The sequence below is a fragment of the Nilaparvata lugens genome, chromosome 4 (genome assembly GCF_014356525.2).
Source record: "Nilaparvata lugens isolate BPH chromosome 4, ASM1435652v1, whole genome shotgun sequence".
Classification (NCBI taxonomy): domain Eukaryota; kingdom Metazoa; phylum Arthropoda; class Insecta; order Hemiptera; family Delphacidae; genus Nilaparvata; species Nilaparvata lugens.
Window position 1 is genome coordinate 33,215,667 of NC_052507.1, and position 14,830 is coordinate 33,230,496.

The 14,830-nt window shown below is 35.1% G+C and overlaps 1 protein-coding gene across 1 annotated transcript in view; it reads right to left on the reverse strand.

The window, feature by feature from the left end:
• LOC111050143 overlaps positions 1-14,830 on the reverse strand; it is a 565,154-nt gene that overhangs the window by 416,940 nt on the left and 133,384 nt on the right. Inside the window, exons 2-3 of the mRNA XM_039426978.1 lie at positions 9,508-9,585; positions 1,230-1,272 (exon numbers count right to left, since the gene is read on the reverse strand). Of these exons, the coding sequence (XP_039282912.1) occupies positions 1,230-1,266 (37 nt within the window). The 5' untranslated portion in view covers positions 1,267-1,272; positions 9,508-9,585. The remainder of the gene's footprint in view (positions 1-1,229; positions 1,273-9,507; positions 9,586-14,830) is intronic.

Genomic DNA, 14,830 nt, shown 5'->3' on the forward strand with positions numbered 1-14,830 from the left:
TCCATCAAAAGTTCTCTGTCAACTGATTTATTCTACACTGAAGATTTTATACTGAACACTATCTGCTAGAACAATCGTAGGGAGAAGCGTAAAATAATGGAATTATACATCAAATTGAAGAATGTTTCATGCTATATGAGGTGATAATTAGCACGGATTTTTCTAATCAATCGTTTTTAACAGTTATAGTGACAAAAATATGGAAACATCGGAGGCAAAAGAGGTTTTTCCCAGAAAACCACTCCACTTTGGAGAGCGAATATCAAATCTAATCCAATCAATTCATATCATATCCAGAACAATATGAGAGATCTAGAAAAATGTTACAAATAAAACTTGTTGGCAAATTAGTAAGCTTCAATTATTTATTCAATAGAAATGTATGTTAGACGCATATTTTTCGAACAATACTAGAAAATGTTACTTTCAAACCATCCCCACCCCAATAGCACAGGGGTTAGTGGTGAGAGCTTATTGTTCGATATGTTTACACCTTAACTATTGAGAAGTCGAAAGTTGTGTTCCAAAATTTTCCGTCTATACATATTTTCTCAGCATTCGTTGCCTGGACTATCAGATCTTCTATGAATGATAATCATCAGAGGAAAATGATAATCATTACCTTCATAAATCACAACAAATCTAAATTGTTGCGACTCGACTTCACAATTGAGAGATCTACAGGCATCATGATTATTCTTTCCTTCTGCACTATCCAAATAGTTTGTGCCATGAATTTATATGTTGTGCCAACGCCTGCGTCCACCCCTGAAGCAGTTATCGATTGCATAGGTGTCCAGAGAAAGTCATTTGTGACTGCAATAACATAGAAGACAACACTTGTACATCCATCCAGTCTCAACTGTCATGAAAGTTGGTGCAACTTTGCGATCAATGTCACAGTCATTTGATACAACAAACTGCATGCAAAAACAAACCCATATTGGACATTAGACATTGACCATCTGCACAATGGAGCAATCCTATTTTCAAATAATGTTCTCGTCATTAATTGGGAGCTGGAAATTGAGCAATTTATACTTTAATCATTCCTATTTACAAATATAACTTTTACGACATTCATTGGAAATTCATCCACTCATGATTCTCTGGTATCAAAGAGTTTTGAAACGTTTATATGGAGATCAGGAAAATATGTGAAGTATTACAGGTAGTTGCAGGTAGTTGCAGGACACCAATGAATTTTATTTACTCGAAAAGTGACTTACTACGCCATAGGAACAGCGGATCCGATGACCAATACATTCCGTCCTAAGAAACATAATACATTTTAGTTTGTTTCTTCTGATGATGGAGTCGACTAATTTATTGAAAATTATTACATAGAATTCGATTAGAAATACTTCATCCACATTATCACCTTCAATAAATTGGCAGTTGATATATGACAGAAAAGTAATTCCTGTGGATGTTATTTCTTATTCCTTACGAAATGTACTCTTGGAAATTTCTTCTTATCTTTTGTGTGCAGAAATCATAAGAAAAAACATTGATCCCTCCAGAATAGTGAGTAATTCCTGGGTAATTCTATTCCTCGAAACTACTACTCAAATCTGGAATAATCAATGTTCTGAACTCATATAGAGAATTCTAGTGAATAATCTGAGCTCTTTCTGAACACTTTCAGAAGAATAGAGAAAAGAATAAGGTCCAAAAATAATCAAGCATCCAATATACAAGGATGACGATTATAATTCAAGAGATGATATTATACGTGTCATTGAGTTATAATGGAATTCATATACTACTGCTCCTGGAAGAGTACATCCTCTTTAAATTAAGAAAATTCAATGAAGAAAGAACAAAATCTCATCCATAGAGAGTTCCATCGAGGCATCTCTTATTGAATTTTCAGAAGAGTAGTTTTCGAAGTAAGATCAAACTCAATTAGCCGACTTTTTCAATGAGAAAATTAGTCACCGTAGTTGGATGGAATTATATTAGCGAAGATTTCCCGCTGTGCATATTGTTGACTAGCCTTTCATTGGATTCAATTCATCCCATTGATGCGATAAAGTTTACTGCAGAGGTTTTCTCAAGTAATATTGTCGCTAGAAGTTTACTCCTCTACGTTTTTGCTTTTGTTTGGAGTTGACGGCTGAGCAGTCACCAAGTAGGCTGGGAGTTGAAGAAAAATGCCAATAGAAAGAGGAAGGGGAAAAAGCTAAAAGGATAGAGATATCATACAAAAGAGGAATAGGAGAAGAAGTAGAAAAGAGGAAAACAGAGAAAAAGAGACAGGGGGAGAAAGAAAAATGATAGTGGAGAGAAATAGAGGATATGGAGAGAGAATATCAAGAGAAGAAGGGGAAGAGGAAAAACCGAGGAACAGAAAAAGAAAAATAGAGGAGTGCAGGATAAGAAAATGAGATAAATGGCAGCTATTGAGTAGAAGCGAGAAAGAGAGAGGGATAGAATAAAAAGATAAAATGAGAGAGTAATGGAGAGGGTATTATAGGGAAGATTGGATACAAACTAGAAAATGTCATTTCAATATTGATAAGTGTGTATTATCCAATCATTGTTGATGAATTGGAAGTCATAGAAGTTGAGAATAAAGTAGGATTGGATGAGAAGAGGTGGAACAGAAGTGAAAAAAGAAGGGAGAATAAGAAGCCATAAAGAATAATACATCAATAGGAGAGCCAAATTGAGTGATAGCTAGAATAGAAAAAGTGTTGAGTGCTTTGGTATGAAGAGACTGGGGAAACAGAGAATTGGACAGGATTACAAGGGAATCGAAAAGAATCGGAAAGAAGTAGAAGGAGAAGATGGAAATCAAGAAGACAAAGGAAAAAAATGAGAAAAATTGAAAAAAAGTAGAAGAAGAAAATAGGATTCGAACGAAGAGGAAAAAAAGAGAGAAAGCAGGCGAATGGAGAGGTAGAGAAAGGGATAAATGCAGTTGGTGTTGGAGGCGTTAATGACTGCCACCCCAGCCGGCCATTGAGGGTTCAAAACCTTCCCTTATTTTGTGCCTGCCTGTCTCTCGTTCAGCCCAACAGAGCGCGCTATAATCACTCGACGCCTTCAAGCCCAACAGACCAGTGCCTAGTCTGAACGGTGGTATGGCGGGTGACGTGGCTCTTGAACTGGGATACTGGCCGGCTCAGTCCTACTCTCTTCAATCTATCTCTTCTTCATTGATTTAATGCGCTCTTCAACGTTTCTCGAACTCTCTCAACACATTACCCCATTTTCCTTCATATTTTATTTTTCATCTTCAAATGTTTCTTCCTTTCAGAAATCGGAATTAGGGTATCATCCGATTAAATTCAGTACGTAGGATCAAGATGAACAGTGTCTCAAGTACCACTCCGATATTCTACAAGCTAGAACAAATGAGAATAAATATCACTTGTGATAGAGAAAGAGAAAAAGTAATATGGATGCAAATGTGAATGTCCATGGTAAATAATGTGATTTCCTCTAATTTGTCCATAATTTATTGTTGATTTTAATTTTGAAAATGTCACATACAATTTTGAAAACATCAGATACTCAATCATACTCAAAATTTTACATGTATACATTTACATTCACAATAAGTATGTACCATCACGAAGATATTCACATTTGAAAATACTTTCATTATTTCATTATCAATTTATTCATTATTATCCTATATTTATTCATTCTTATCCCATAATTTATTCAATCATTCAGAATTACTCAACTTACAGAAAAGTTCCACAGGCTTACTCCCAAACTGTAACAATTATTCTAATTTATACAACAGGCTCAGCCTAGTTTTTCCTCCAATGTCATAGTTGTATTATGATTATAGTGTTTTATATAATAAATGGATAAAATCCTATAAGTCCAAATGAAGCAAGGTTATGTGTAATTTCAACATTCATTAATGAATGAATGTATATTCATTTCATTTAACAATTCAACTAATGAATGAATGAATGCGTATTGGAATTCTAAAAGAATCTAAACTACCAACTTGTATTCTTTTAAGTGTTAGTCAACACGTCAAGTTACATCTTATCACATTGTTAACACTTTGAATAGTGAAGTTTGATGTTTCAGATCGCTTTACTGATTATTTCTTCAAATTAAAATAATTTTGACTCGGAAATTCATCGACTCAGAAGATTTGGGATAACAATAATAGATAATATAAGTGATCTAGGTGTTGATTAACACTAAGTAACTATTCCACTAAGTTCTATAAGTGTCATGAAGGATTAGTTCATGTGAAGACGACAAGCGGAAATACATATTATTGAGCTTGCAAGACTGCAAACCTGTTGAGTGGTTTGAACCAAGCATCACATTAGCTAAGCGCGAATTGCAAGATGAATTATCTGTAGCGAATTTCAAGAAGTCGATAGTGTAAATACATCTAAATTACCAACTGCAGTATCAAACTCATGACTTATGTATAAGAGTATGGGGGTACCGAGCAACGAGAAACCAGATTATTATGCGCATGTAAATTATCCTACACTGTCGGAAACACTTGCATTCATCGGGGACTCCTTTCAATGCGCGGATATCTCAAAACTTAATTGGTCTACTAACTACTTGTGCAGGAATATTTAGCGCCTGATGAAATGTTTACAACAGTAATCTCCATACATATGACGCCGGGTTTAAGTTTCAGTCACTGTTTTACGTTAATGCCGGAGTTACGTGTTAGATGTTCTCCAGGCAAACTATGATAATTGCATTTCATGCTGCAACTAATCTATTATTTCGATGGAAGTTTCGAGTGTAAGCAGGAGGTATATTCAATTATTAACAATCAGATCAAGGTTGTGATGCACGTTACGGAGTTGATGATGATTGAGAGAGAGGGAGTAGCTTAGTGCACTTGATTTTTTTTGTACAATAGTCTATTATGATGATTGTCTAAGTGGAAATGATTAATGAAAGACATAGTACAATTTTTATTGGCTGGAAATATAATTTTTACTAGGCCTAATCCAAGATAGTTTTTGTAAAGTTGAGACATAATGATTTTATCTAAATACTCTCTGTATGAGTATGAGAGCACAATAGTTCTTCAAGCGTCTTTAGACATGCATTACGAACGAGAAATCTGATAGAAAGAATTTGATCAATTCCGATGAATCAAAATTGAATCTCCAAAAATAAAATCCTAAAATCCTTTTCATTCTAAATATGATGTATAACGAGGAATTGATAAATACAATGGATTTTCTAATATCAGAACTACCGTACAATTCTACTACTATACACAATTTTCTACCTCAATGATACCAAATTAACCATTTCGATAATCAACTTGAATATTAACTCTTCAGAAAATATCTTTTCTTTTTCACAAACACTTTTTCTATCTCTTCAACAAACAAAGAGAATCGAAACTCAACTAATGCAATGAATGAATGATAAAAAGGAAATCCATCGTAATAATAATAATGCATCGTAAAAGTAGCATGATTCAAGGATATCGTCGAACTGTCTTATAAAAAGTGAATCTATCACAATTATTTGTATTGTGAAGCTCAATTAATTGAAAAGTATTGGAAACACGATTTAAATCAATTGAATGCATGATAAGCTCGATTAAACGAATTAATTATCTTCTTCTACTCACGGAAGAAGGAAACACATGACTGCTTTGATATTGTTAATCGCCTCAATGTAGTTTAAAGTTTTATAAGAAATGGAAACAGAAATGTTTAGAAATGTCTGGAAATTCCTAGACAACATCCCAGTCTGGTCATTATGGATAGATATCACAACATCTCAACAACAACAGTATCCGATATCTATAAGGAATTTATAATACATTTGAATCCATGTGAAAAAATATGGCCTAGAATTGAAGTTAGTACTGAAACAACTGTATAAGTGGGGAGTTGATTTAAAAAGTGGATGCGATTCTAACAGAATATATATTAACACTCCCGATACTGATTCAGATACAAGAATATTTGCTGGACATAATTGTCCCTCAGATAACATTCAGACGGTTTCATCAGGAGATAGAACAGCATAGGCCCACTACCCACATAACAGTAGGACAGACTAACCAAAGTTGGCGCTTGATTGGTCGGGAGCGAGGTGATATGCAAACAGCAAACAGGTCACTCAAAGCAATGGTCTGCAATGAGCTTGCCAGAGCAAAGGTGTGGGTGGAATGCACCAGCAAACACACTGTGCCTGTGCCAATGAGCTAGTACACGAAAGGAGCCCAAATGCTGCTCAATAGTGGCAATCAATACAATGTGGGGGCACCAAAGAACCCCTTGCACTATATCTTCCCTTCCTCAAACTCCGGTACACCGCTTCACACCCTCTAAACCACCCAAAATCCTAAATTGAACCATCTGTACAACCACATATCAACATTGCTCCAACCACAGATATGTATGATATCGTTATCAATGGTTTATGTCTACCTTGGGATGCACGTACTTAGTAGTGTGTGAGCTACTATAATCATCATAGAAGCTGAAGGGTCTGTGAACCAGTTTTCGCAGACACAGGTTAATCGTCTAAACGATATTAATTAAACACTTCAATGCAGTTTTGAACTGTATGTTCTATCTACTACCATTGTAATTAATTCCTGTAAATGAATTTTCAAGGCTGTGTCAAAGCATTCCAATATTTGAAAAGGGTATGAAGAGAAGTTTCCCTGAAATATTCCCGATCATAGTTTTGTGAAAATAGGATATATCTGCAATAAGCCCATTCAATTTCCCATTCTCATTGTCGCTTATGTCAATGCATAATATTATTCATTGGATAGGTGCAATCTGGAATTTAATGAGGTATGAATTGCTATTGATCGTCCAATTCTGATCACAAAATACTCCATCAAAGACTATAGAATATTAGAATTCAAATTATGGACTATACAACTTTTGAACTGCCGATGAACTCCCGATGAATTTGTACTCGTTTAAACATGACGTGAAGACTCCATTTCTATCACTAGCATTGAGCATAGCTCATCTTTCCTTGTTTGAAATTGTACTGTGATCATTATTGTTGCCACTTGGATTATTCCAATGATACTGATTGTAATTATAATATAATACTGATTGTACTGATTGTAATATAATACTAATTACTGATTGGAATAATAATTACATCTCGTATTTTGTTCTTGCTGGGAGATAAAATAGGTGATGCCGATGAACGTGATAAACAATGATTGTCAATAATGAGAGTTACAAGAAATACCATAATTTATCACGAGGGTTACGAAGATGAGAGTATATGTGATACAGTACCCCATTATTTTCATAGAATTGGAGCTCTTCGATATTTATACATTAGAGGAGCAAAGGATTACACTGAAGTTAATCGGAGAAATCATTTGAACTCAAAAGATGAATGCACAAGCTGTTCGCCAGTTAATTTTTGGTTTCATGATATGAATAAGGTACATGTATGATATAGATGAATTAGATGCATGATCAGGAAAATCATGTGGAACCGGTTACACAAAGTTCACAGCTGTGATCCTAGGATGAAGGTTGAAAGAGAAAAATAATCAATTCTACTTGATATAATATGTTTAAAAGTACGTTTAGGCTTTCGGAACGATAGTGATTCAATATCACCTTCAGAAGCTTCCGAAACCTTGAATAGAAGCCTGCCCTTCTTTCCAACAAGTCAGCTACGGCTGATTGAAATCTCATCCCCTATCCAACACAATCACAGCTAATAATTCCTTTCGAAAGCATCGTCTCTTTGAAGGAATAGAAAGTTCAAATCATGTCACTTCTGACTTGTGATTTGAGCGTGCAATCCATCACTGTACCTGCACTGCCTCAACACAAGATTAATGATTCTCAAACGAAAACCGATCAACTAAACATTTCTTTTGCCGAATTGTAATGGTCGACCTTCTCCCTCTATCGCTCTCCTTTCTCAAAACAACGTCTATGTACATTAAAAACGTGAAACTATCTTTGCTTCTCTATTCTCATTCCTTCTGCACTTTTCACAATCCTGATAATGATCACAAGAATAAACTACATTATAATATCAAAAATGATAATTTGAAATAATGTATTTATGAAATTTAATAAATGGGAATTGAAAATAGTCATGGAAACAAAAAATAGCCAATCTTCGCAATGTTTATACCGCCAATAATTTTCTTTATTCGATTCAAGAAGGTGAGATAATTATTTATTTAACACCAAATAGGTCAAGATAATTAATAATTAATGAGATCGATTATAATGAACTCTTTATAGAAAATATAATATAAATATCAAATTTGTCATTGAACTCTTAGGTTTTCTACGTTGGATGACTTCATGATGGAATCATAGAATTCCACAGGAGTGGGGTGCTGCTTGCTATGCAAAAAGTAGAAGTTACTTCACAAATATGTGAGGCATTAAATAAATCGTGCAGTGTGGCTCAGAAATGACTCGCTCCAATTTATGATTTTGCTTTTTAAATCTCAATCTCACCGCATCTCCTTAACAGTCCTCCCAATTTTTCCTACTCGCAATGAAATATTTATTCCCATTTTCGAGAATGAGCCCAATAAAAACTTCCAGCCAGCATAACATATTCAAGTCGAGTGGGAATGTTCAGTTCAAACTCCGATTCGAACATCCATAACAAAGTGGAGAGTTGTGCTGTTTCATAGTGGACAGACAGCCGGTCTAGCGGGAACGTACACCAAGTGCAGCTATTGCATTATTAACATTCAATCTGCCGCCGGTGCAATATGGCGTGGAGCATGGTGAGTTGCGAATTATTTATATAACGAGGCTTTTTGGCCTCATGACAGGAGACACTCTCTAGAATATCTCAAAAACGCACAAGATGTCAATTTATCCTTGACAGAACCACTATAATATTACGCACGATATCCATATAGGCAGCATGGATAACTAGAATAACCAACTACATAATATTATATTGTCTTTGTTGAAAATAAAAAGGGTATGAATTCGTCGAGATTGAGACTGGCCTAATAATCTAATTAGATGGTAAAAGGAGAGCTTGTTCTATTCACAAGCATGATTGAACAATTCTCTTCCCAGCATGATATGGGACAACATATAAATTATATGTCCACAGTGCTTAGATCTTCAGGTTAAACCTGTATGAAGTGATGGCACGCACTCATTTTATTCAATAACAATCTGAGAACTATTGATAAGAATAGTAAATGGACAAAATGTTTAAGGAATCATGTCATTACAATAAGATTATTGACATTTCATGTCAACTCGTTATTGACATTTCTATCCGAAGACTATCATAATAACCACTATGCATAGAAGTTAATCATACTGTATAGAATCAACTCCATGGTTTGAGAATCTAAAAGAATGAATTATTCTCTTGAATAATTTTGGAATCAGTATAAAGTTTGTTACGTACTAAGTTGTTCAAAGTGAAACACATGTAAAAACCATTCTAATTCTCGTGAAATTAGAACAAGGAAGCATATGAAAATCCTTTTTCTTCATGAAGCTATTAGTATAAATCATTATACAGTTTCTAAAGAACAAAAATACTCACCAAACAGCGGTGTGTTCTAGTTATCTCACGAATGGCATGGAATAAGCATCACAACTCCACTTCAGATCAACCATCGATCTGAAAACAAAACATTAATTAGGTTTTACAGTCTTTCCATATTTCATATAAATGAACGAATATAAATGAATGAATAAAGTTATATTCTGAATATGAGCTCAAAACAAGAAAATGTAAAATACATGCATATCAAAAACAAATAAACAAGCTGTTAAAAAAATATTGATAAAATATAACTGTTATATTTTCCATATTATTTCTATATAAGATAGAAATAAAAATTCAAGTAACTCACCCTTGTTTAAAATTGTTTACTCACAACATGCTTAGGCTATTATGCCATCATCAAGTATATTAAAAAGATTATTTCTATATAGTATTATAAGAGATAATGAATCAACATAAACGGTAATCTACAGAATATTCCACAGTAGGAAATTGAGAGATATATTGATAGTTTAATTGATTGATTAATCAGTTTATCAATCTGTATTAAAGACATTTCTAGCCAAGAACGAACTCTGCCTCCCTCTCATCTTATAAATTCTCTACTACACAATCCCTTGCTGATTCTCAAAAATAATCATGAATGCAAATTTCGTCTGGGATAAAATGCAATGCAAAATAATTCATCTACTTCCATGAATTGTGTTGGTATAAACCGAACACAATATTGCCAATGAATTCTGAACACGATTCCAAGTGGAACAATGTTTGCTGAAGCCTGTAAACAATAACTCTGCCCAATATTCATCTATTTCTATTACTGTCTCTTGCTAATAAGAGTAGCTTACGAAAAGATACAATAGCTTATCCAAATACTAATTTTGTGTACGATAATATTGATTTTGGATGATAAACATGTTGTAGTATTGGAGAGAATAGATGTGGATATGTTTGTCTGTGATCACCAGGATATCTTACGACAACGAATAATATGAAATAGTCATTCAGTCAACTCAGAAGCCATCAAATTAATCAGATGTGACATGAGAACTTTGAGACTGGACGTGAGCCAGCCAAGTCATTCAATATTCATATTATTTTATCATCAGATAACATTTTTGGGTGCGTTATCCTTTCTTAGAACCCCATAATTTCTTATCTCAAACAAACGTTCTTGACATTGAATGGTAGTAATGAAAATGATTAATTTCCTGTTCATGGATGTCAGATTTGAAGAGATTCTTTGACATTTGTGTATCAAATGACGTGAAAGAAGAGAGCACCAACTTTGTAAAAGGGTTGAATTCGCAGATGAGAGGTTTTCAATGAATGGCTGCCCCGACATCAATTCAATTTGCTCACCGGGAACTGCACTGTTCTACGGGAGCGTCTGTTTGACCTTTTCTTCATTTCCTCGATGTAATGGCTGCTGAATGGACCATGATGGTTGAGTTGGAAGAGAGCACACAAGGCGCTCTGAAAAAGGCTTTGATAAATCGATAACAACAAAATCGGAGTAATAAGCTTGAAAAGGATACCGTGATCCGACAAACAACAAAGGCATAGAGACTTCATTTTATTGGACAGCATTAATCTGGGAAATGGGCGACGATGTTCATCTTTGTGAAAAAACGGATTGATGAAAATTTGAAACACTGGAACAGCAAGAGAGAGCTTGTGCTTGAACTTTCACTGCAAGCGACGTTTCATTTAGCTCGCCGCCATCAGGTAACTAATGACTCACACAGGAAAAATCCCAGAACAAGAGAGAATAATTATCCGTGTCAGATATGAGTAGGAGTTTCCAGCAACAAAGAGTCTGGGAGTTTGGCATCACTTTCCAACCGAGCTTAGGTCTGACAAAGTTCAACTTTGTTCAATAATCACCGACTTATCCGAGTTCATCAGTAGACTTTCATCATAATATTATTTCTAATGAGAATTCAATAAACTTTCGAAGCTCATCACTCTTAATTCTGCATTCATAACCCATCCCAATACATCGCTTTATGAACAATCATCACTTCGAAATACACGTTACTCAATACACAATTGACCAATTTAGTTTTTAGACGGATCTATAGATCACAATTAAAACGAAAGAGAAAGGTTGGTTCCATTTGGAAAAGAATGGATGCTCTGTATTCTCAGAAGACAGTTGCATTAGCGTGAGAACAAAGATTCAAGTTCGAAGATGATCAGAATTTGATTGAAGCGATAAATCGTGAACCTGAAACAATTGGACTAGGATAAAAAGAGATGGTGAGATTTCTCTGGAAGAGTGAGAGAGCCTGATGTCAAATGAGATGAAGAAAAAAGGATATTAAGTTAAGCAGGAGAAGAGAAAATAGAAGATAAAGGGAAAAGGAGGAGGAGAAAGAAAAAATCTGCAAGGGAATAAAAAGGATGAAAAGAGTAGAATGGTTATGAGCAAGAGGACGGTCCTTTGAATTCTGGCAATAGCTATGAGTGCATTATGCATGTGAAATTCTTCAGTGGACTTGGAAATAACAAAGTACACATTCTTGAGCACGTTCCTAGCAATGATTCCCCGTTGGCGCATTAAAGAAGATAAGTTTTCAACTTGAACGCATTTCCAAAGTGGATGGTATTGAGTGGAGGATTCTTTCAATTCAATTCTCATCGGAAGATGCTGGCGGATCAGAAAAGTTTCCAATGGATGGTTAATGCATTCTGAACGAATTCGTACACTTTAAATTGATCTTAGTGGGGGGTTTCTTCAGACACTCTATGATGACCCAATTTTGAGGAAAATATCGCGCCATAACGATGGCTTATTCTAGACGGTCCTTTGAATTCTCGCAATAGCTATGAGCGCATTATGCATGTGAAATTCTTCAGTGTACTTGGAAATATTTTGCTATGGTTTTAACAACTTTCTGATGCTTTTTCAATCATATTTTGCATGTCTGTCATATTCTCTTGTCAACTCTTCATTATTGACCGAAGCGAAACTGAGGTCTTAGTTTCGGCTCGATCGGCTTTTGTCTGTTTGTTTGTACCGCAGTTACGGTCGCAGTTATTGTCCGATTTGGATAAAATTTGGTATACAAGTTCTTTGAAACAAGGCGGAGAAACGTATGTGTAACGATTTTTGATAAGACCTCCGGTTTTTTTTGTAATTTGATAAACCGCAGACAAACCTCCTTCCAGAAAGCTACTTTCGTATTGTCGATATTTTGATTTTAGACGCTACTATAGCGTCGTTATTTTGCAAGATACAGCAATTTTTATTCTTTTCAAAATGAAATATCATTGTATTTACAATATGTTAAGAGTAAATCTTTCCCAATAAGAACATTTGCTCTCATTTTTTATAATATAAGTAGTGCCGCTCTAAAATGTGCTGTATTTATCAATTGTGGAAAACGTCTCACTTGGCTGCACAATTTTTTCCCTTTTCAACACGAAATTCCCCTGTTTCATAGACGAATAGTTTCTGGAAAACGATTAGCTTTGTGTGTGTGTGTGTGGTGTGTGTGTGTGTGTGGTGTGTGTGTGTGTGTGGTGTGTGTGTGTGTGTGTGTGTGTGTGTGTGTGTGTCTGTGAGTATATGTGCGTCTGTGTACACGATATCTCATTTCCCAATTAACGGAATGACTTGAAGTTTGAAACTTAACGTCCTTACACTATAAGGATCCGACACGAACAATTTCGATCAAATGCAACTCGAGATGGCGGCTGAAATGGCGAAAGTGTTGTCAAAAATAAGGTTTTTCGAGATTTTCTCGAAAACGGCTCCAAAGATTTTGATCAAATTCATACCTAAAGTATTCATTGATAAGCTCTATCAACTGCCACGAGTCTCATATCTGTAAAGATTCCAGGAGCGCCACCCCATCTATGCAAAGTTTGATTTTAGATCTCTAATTATCAGGCTTCAAATACAATTTAAACAATTACAATTTTCAAATACAACAAAAAAAATTAAATGGAAAAGATTGAGCATGAAAATCTCTACAATTAATGTTGAGTAACATTTTCACCTAAAATTGAAAATAAGCTCGAAATTCGAGAAAATGAGATTATTCATTGCAAATTATTGTTGATTCTATTGATTCTATTCACTATGAAGAGATAGCAGACCTCGTGTGTCTCCAGTGTTATTGCCCTGTCACCAGCTGGCTCAAATCTTTGAGTAGCAGACATGAGATGCGCGTGAACACTAGCGTCAGGTGATCAATTTTCATAATGGCAAGGAAAGTTGTGTGAGTGCGCCACACCAGATTTTTGTTTTTAGTATGAGATCTGAAACCGAGCTCTGAGCATTTAACATTCTGCATAATTATCATAACAAGCCATAAAATTAGAACCACTTTTCATCAAAATTAAAACCATCATTAGCAACCTCCTGTCATTGACACACCATTGTCTCACTATCGTCTGTGAGACGATTCATCGTATAAATTGCCTACTGCATATTCCATTTCTCAGTCACTTGACCAATATCTTATAATTAATTAATAAAAAGTTGTAATATAGGTTGATATTGTAAATATGGGGACAATGTGAAAGTACTTCCTCAAAAGAAATTTATAAGTCCGATGTCCCTGGAAACATTGTCACTAGCATTTTCAATGGAAAAATAATAGATGACATTGCTAAATCTTCACAATATACTGCACTTTCATAACGGCCCTTCACTTTGATTTGAAAGTTGTATTGATGTGCGAGGTCTACTGTTCGCAGAACTACTAGTATGAGAGCGACAATGTTTCTATATTTTCTGTTCTCTTGTCAAACACATTCTGACAGTAATATCTTGAATTTTTAATTTAATTCATTTTTCTCGATCAATAAGCAGTATCTCCAATTAAAATCCCAAATCACCCAAATTCTGCACTTCAAGTCTAGATGCTACCGACTAGTAGTGTTGAAAACTCTGTACTCTAAGGATGTCAATATTGTTTCTGTTACCAGATTTGTCTCACCGTGATGGTGAAATATTTGTATTTAGCAATGCTTTGATTTCGTGCTCCTTTTATCGATGAAAGATCATCATCATCATCATCATCATCATCGTCGTCGTCGTCGTCATGGATTAGGCTTTTCAAGTCTGTTCCGGCGTCCACCTCTTATCAATATTTCTTCTGCCTACCGACTTGTGGAGTGGGGCATTCAATGGGAAACAGTCTTTTTATAAGATTGGCATTCTAGGGACATGATCTGACTACTTATTTCTATATGTTTTTCCGAACTCAACACTGGTTAAAACATCACATTCTCTTCTTATATTTTCATTTCGATCCGATTCTCTCTTGTGCATCCTTTGACTTATCTTAGGAATCGCATCCCTGCTGACTGTATTCTTGATTCAAGCTTCCTTCAGCACCATGCT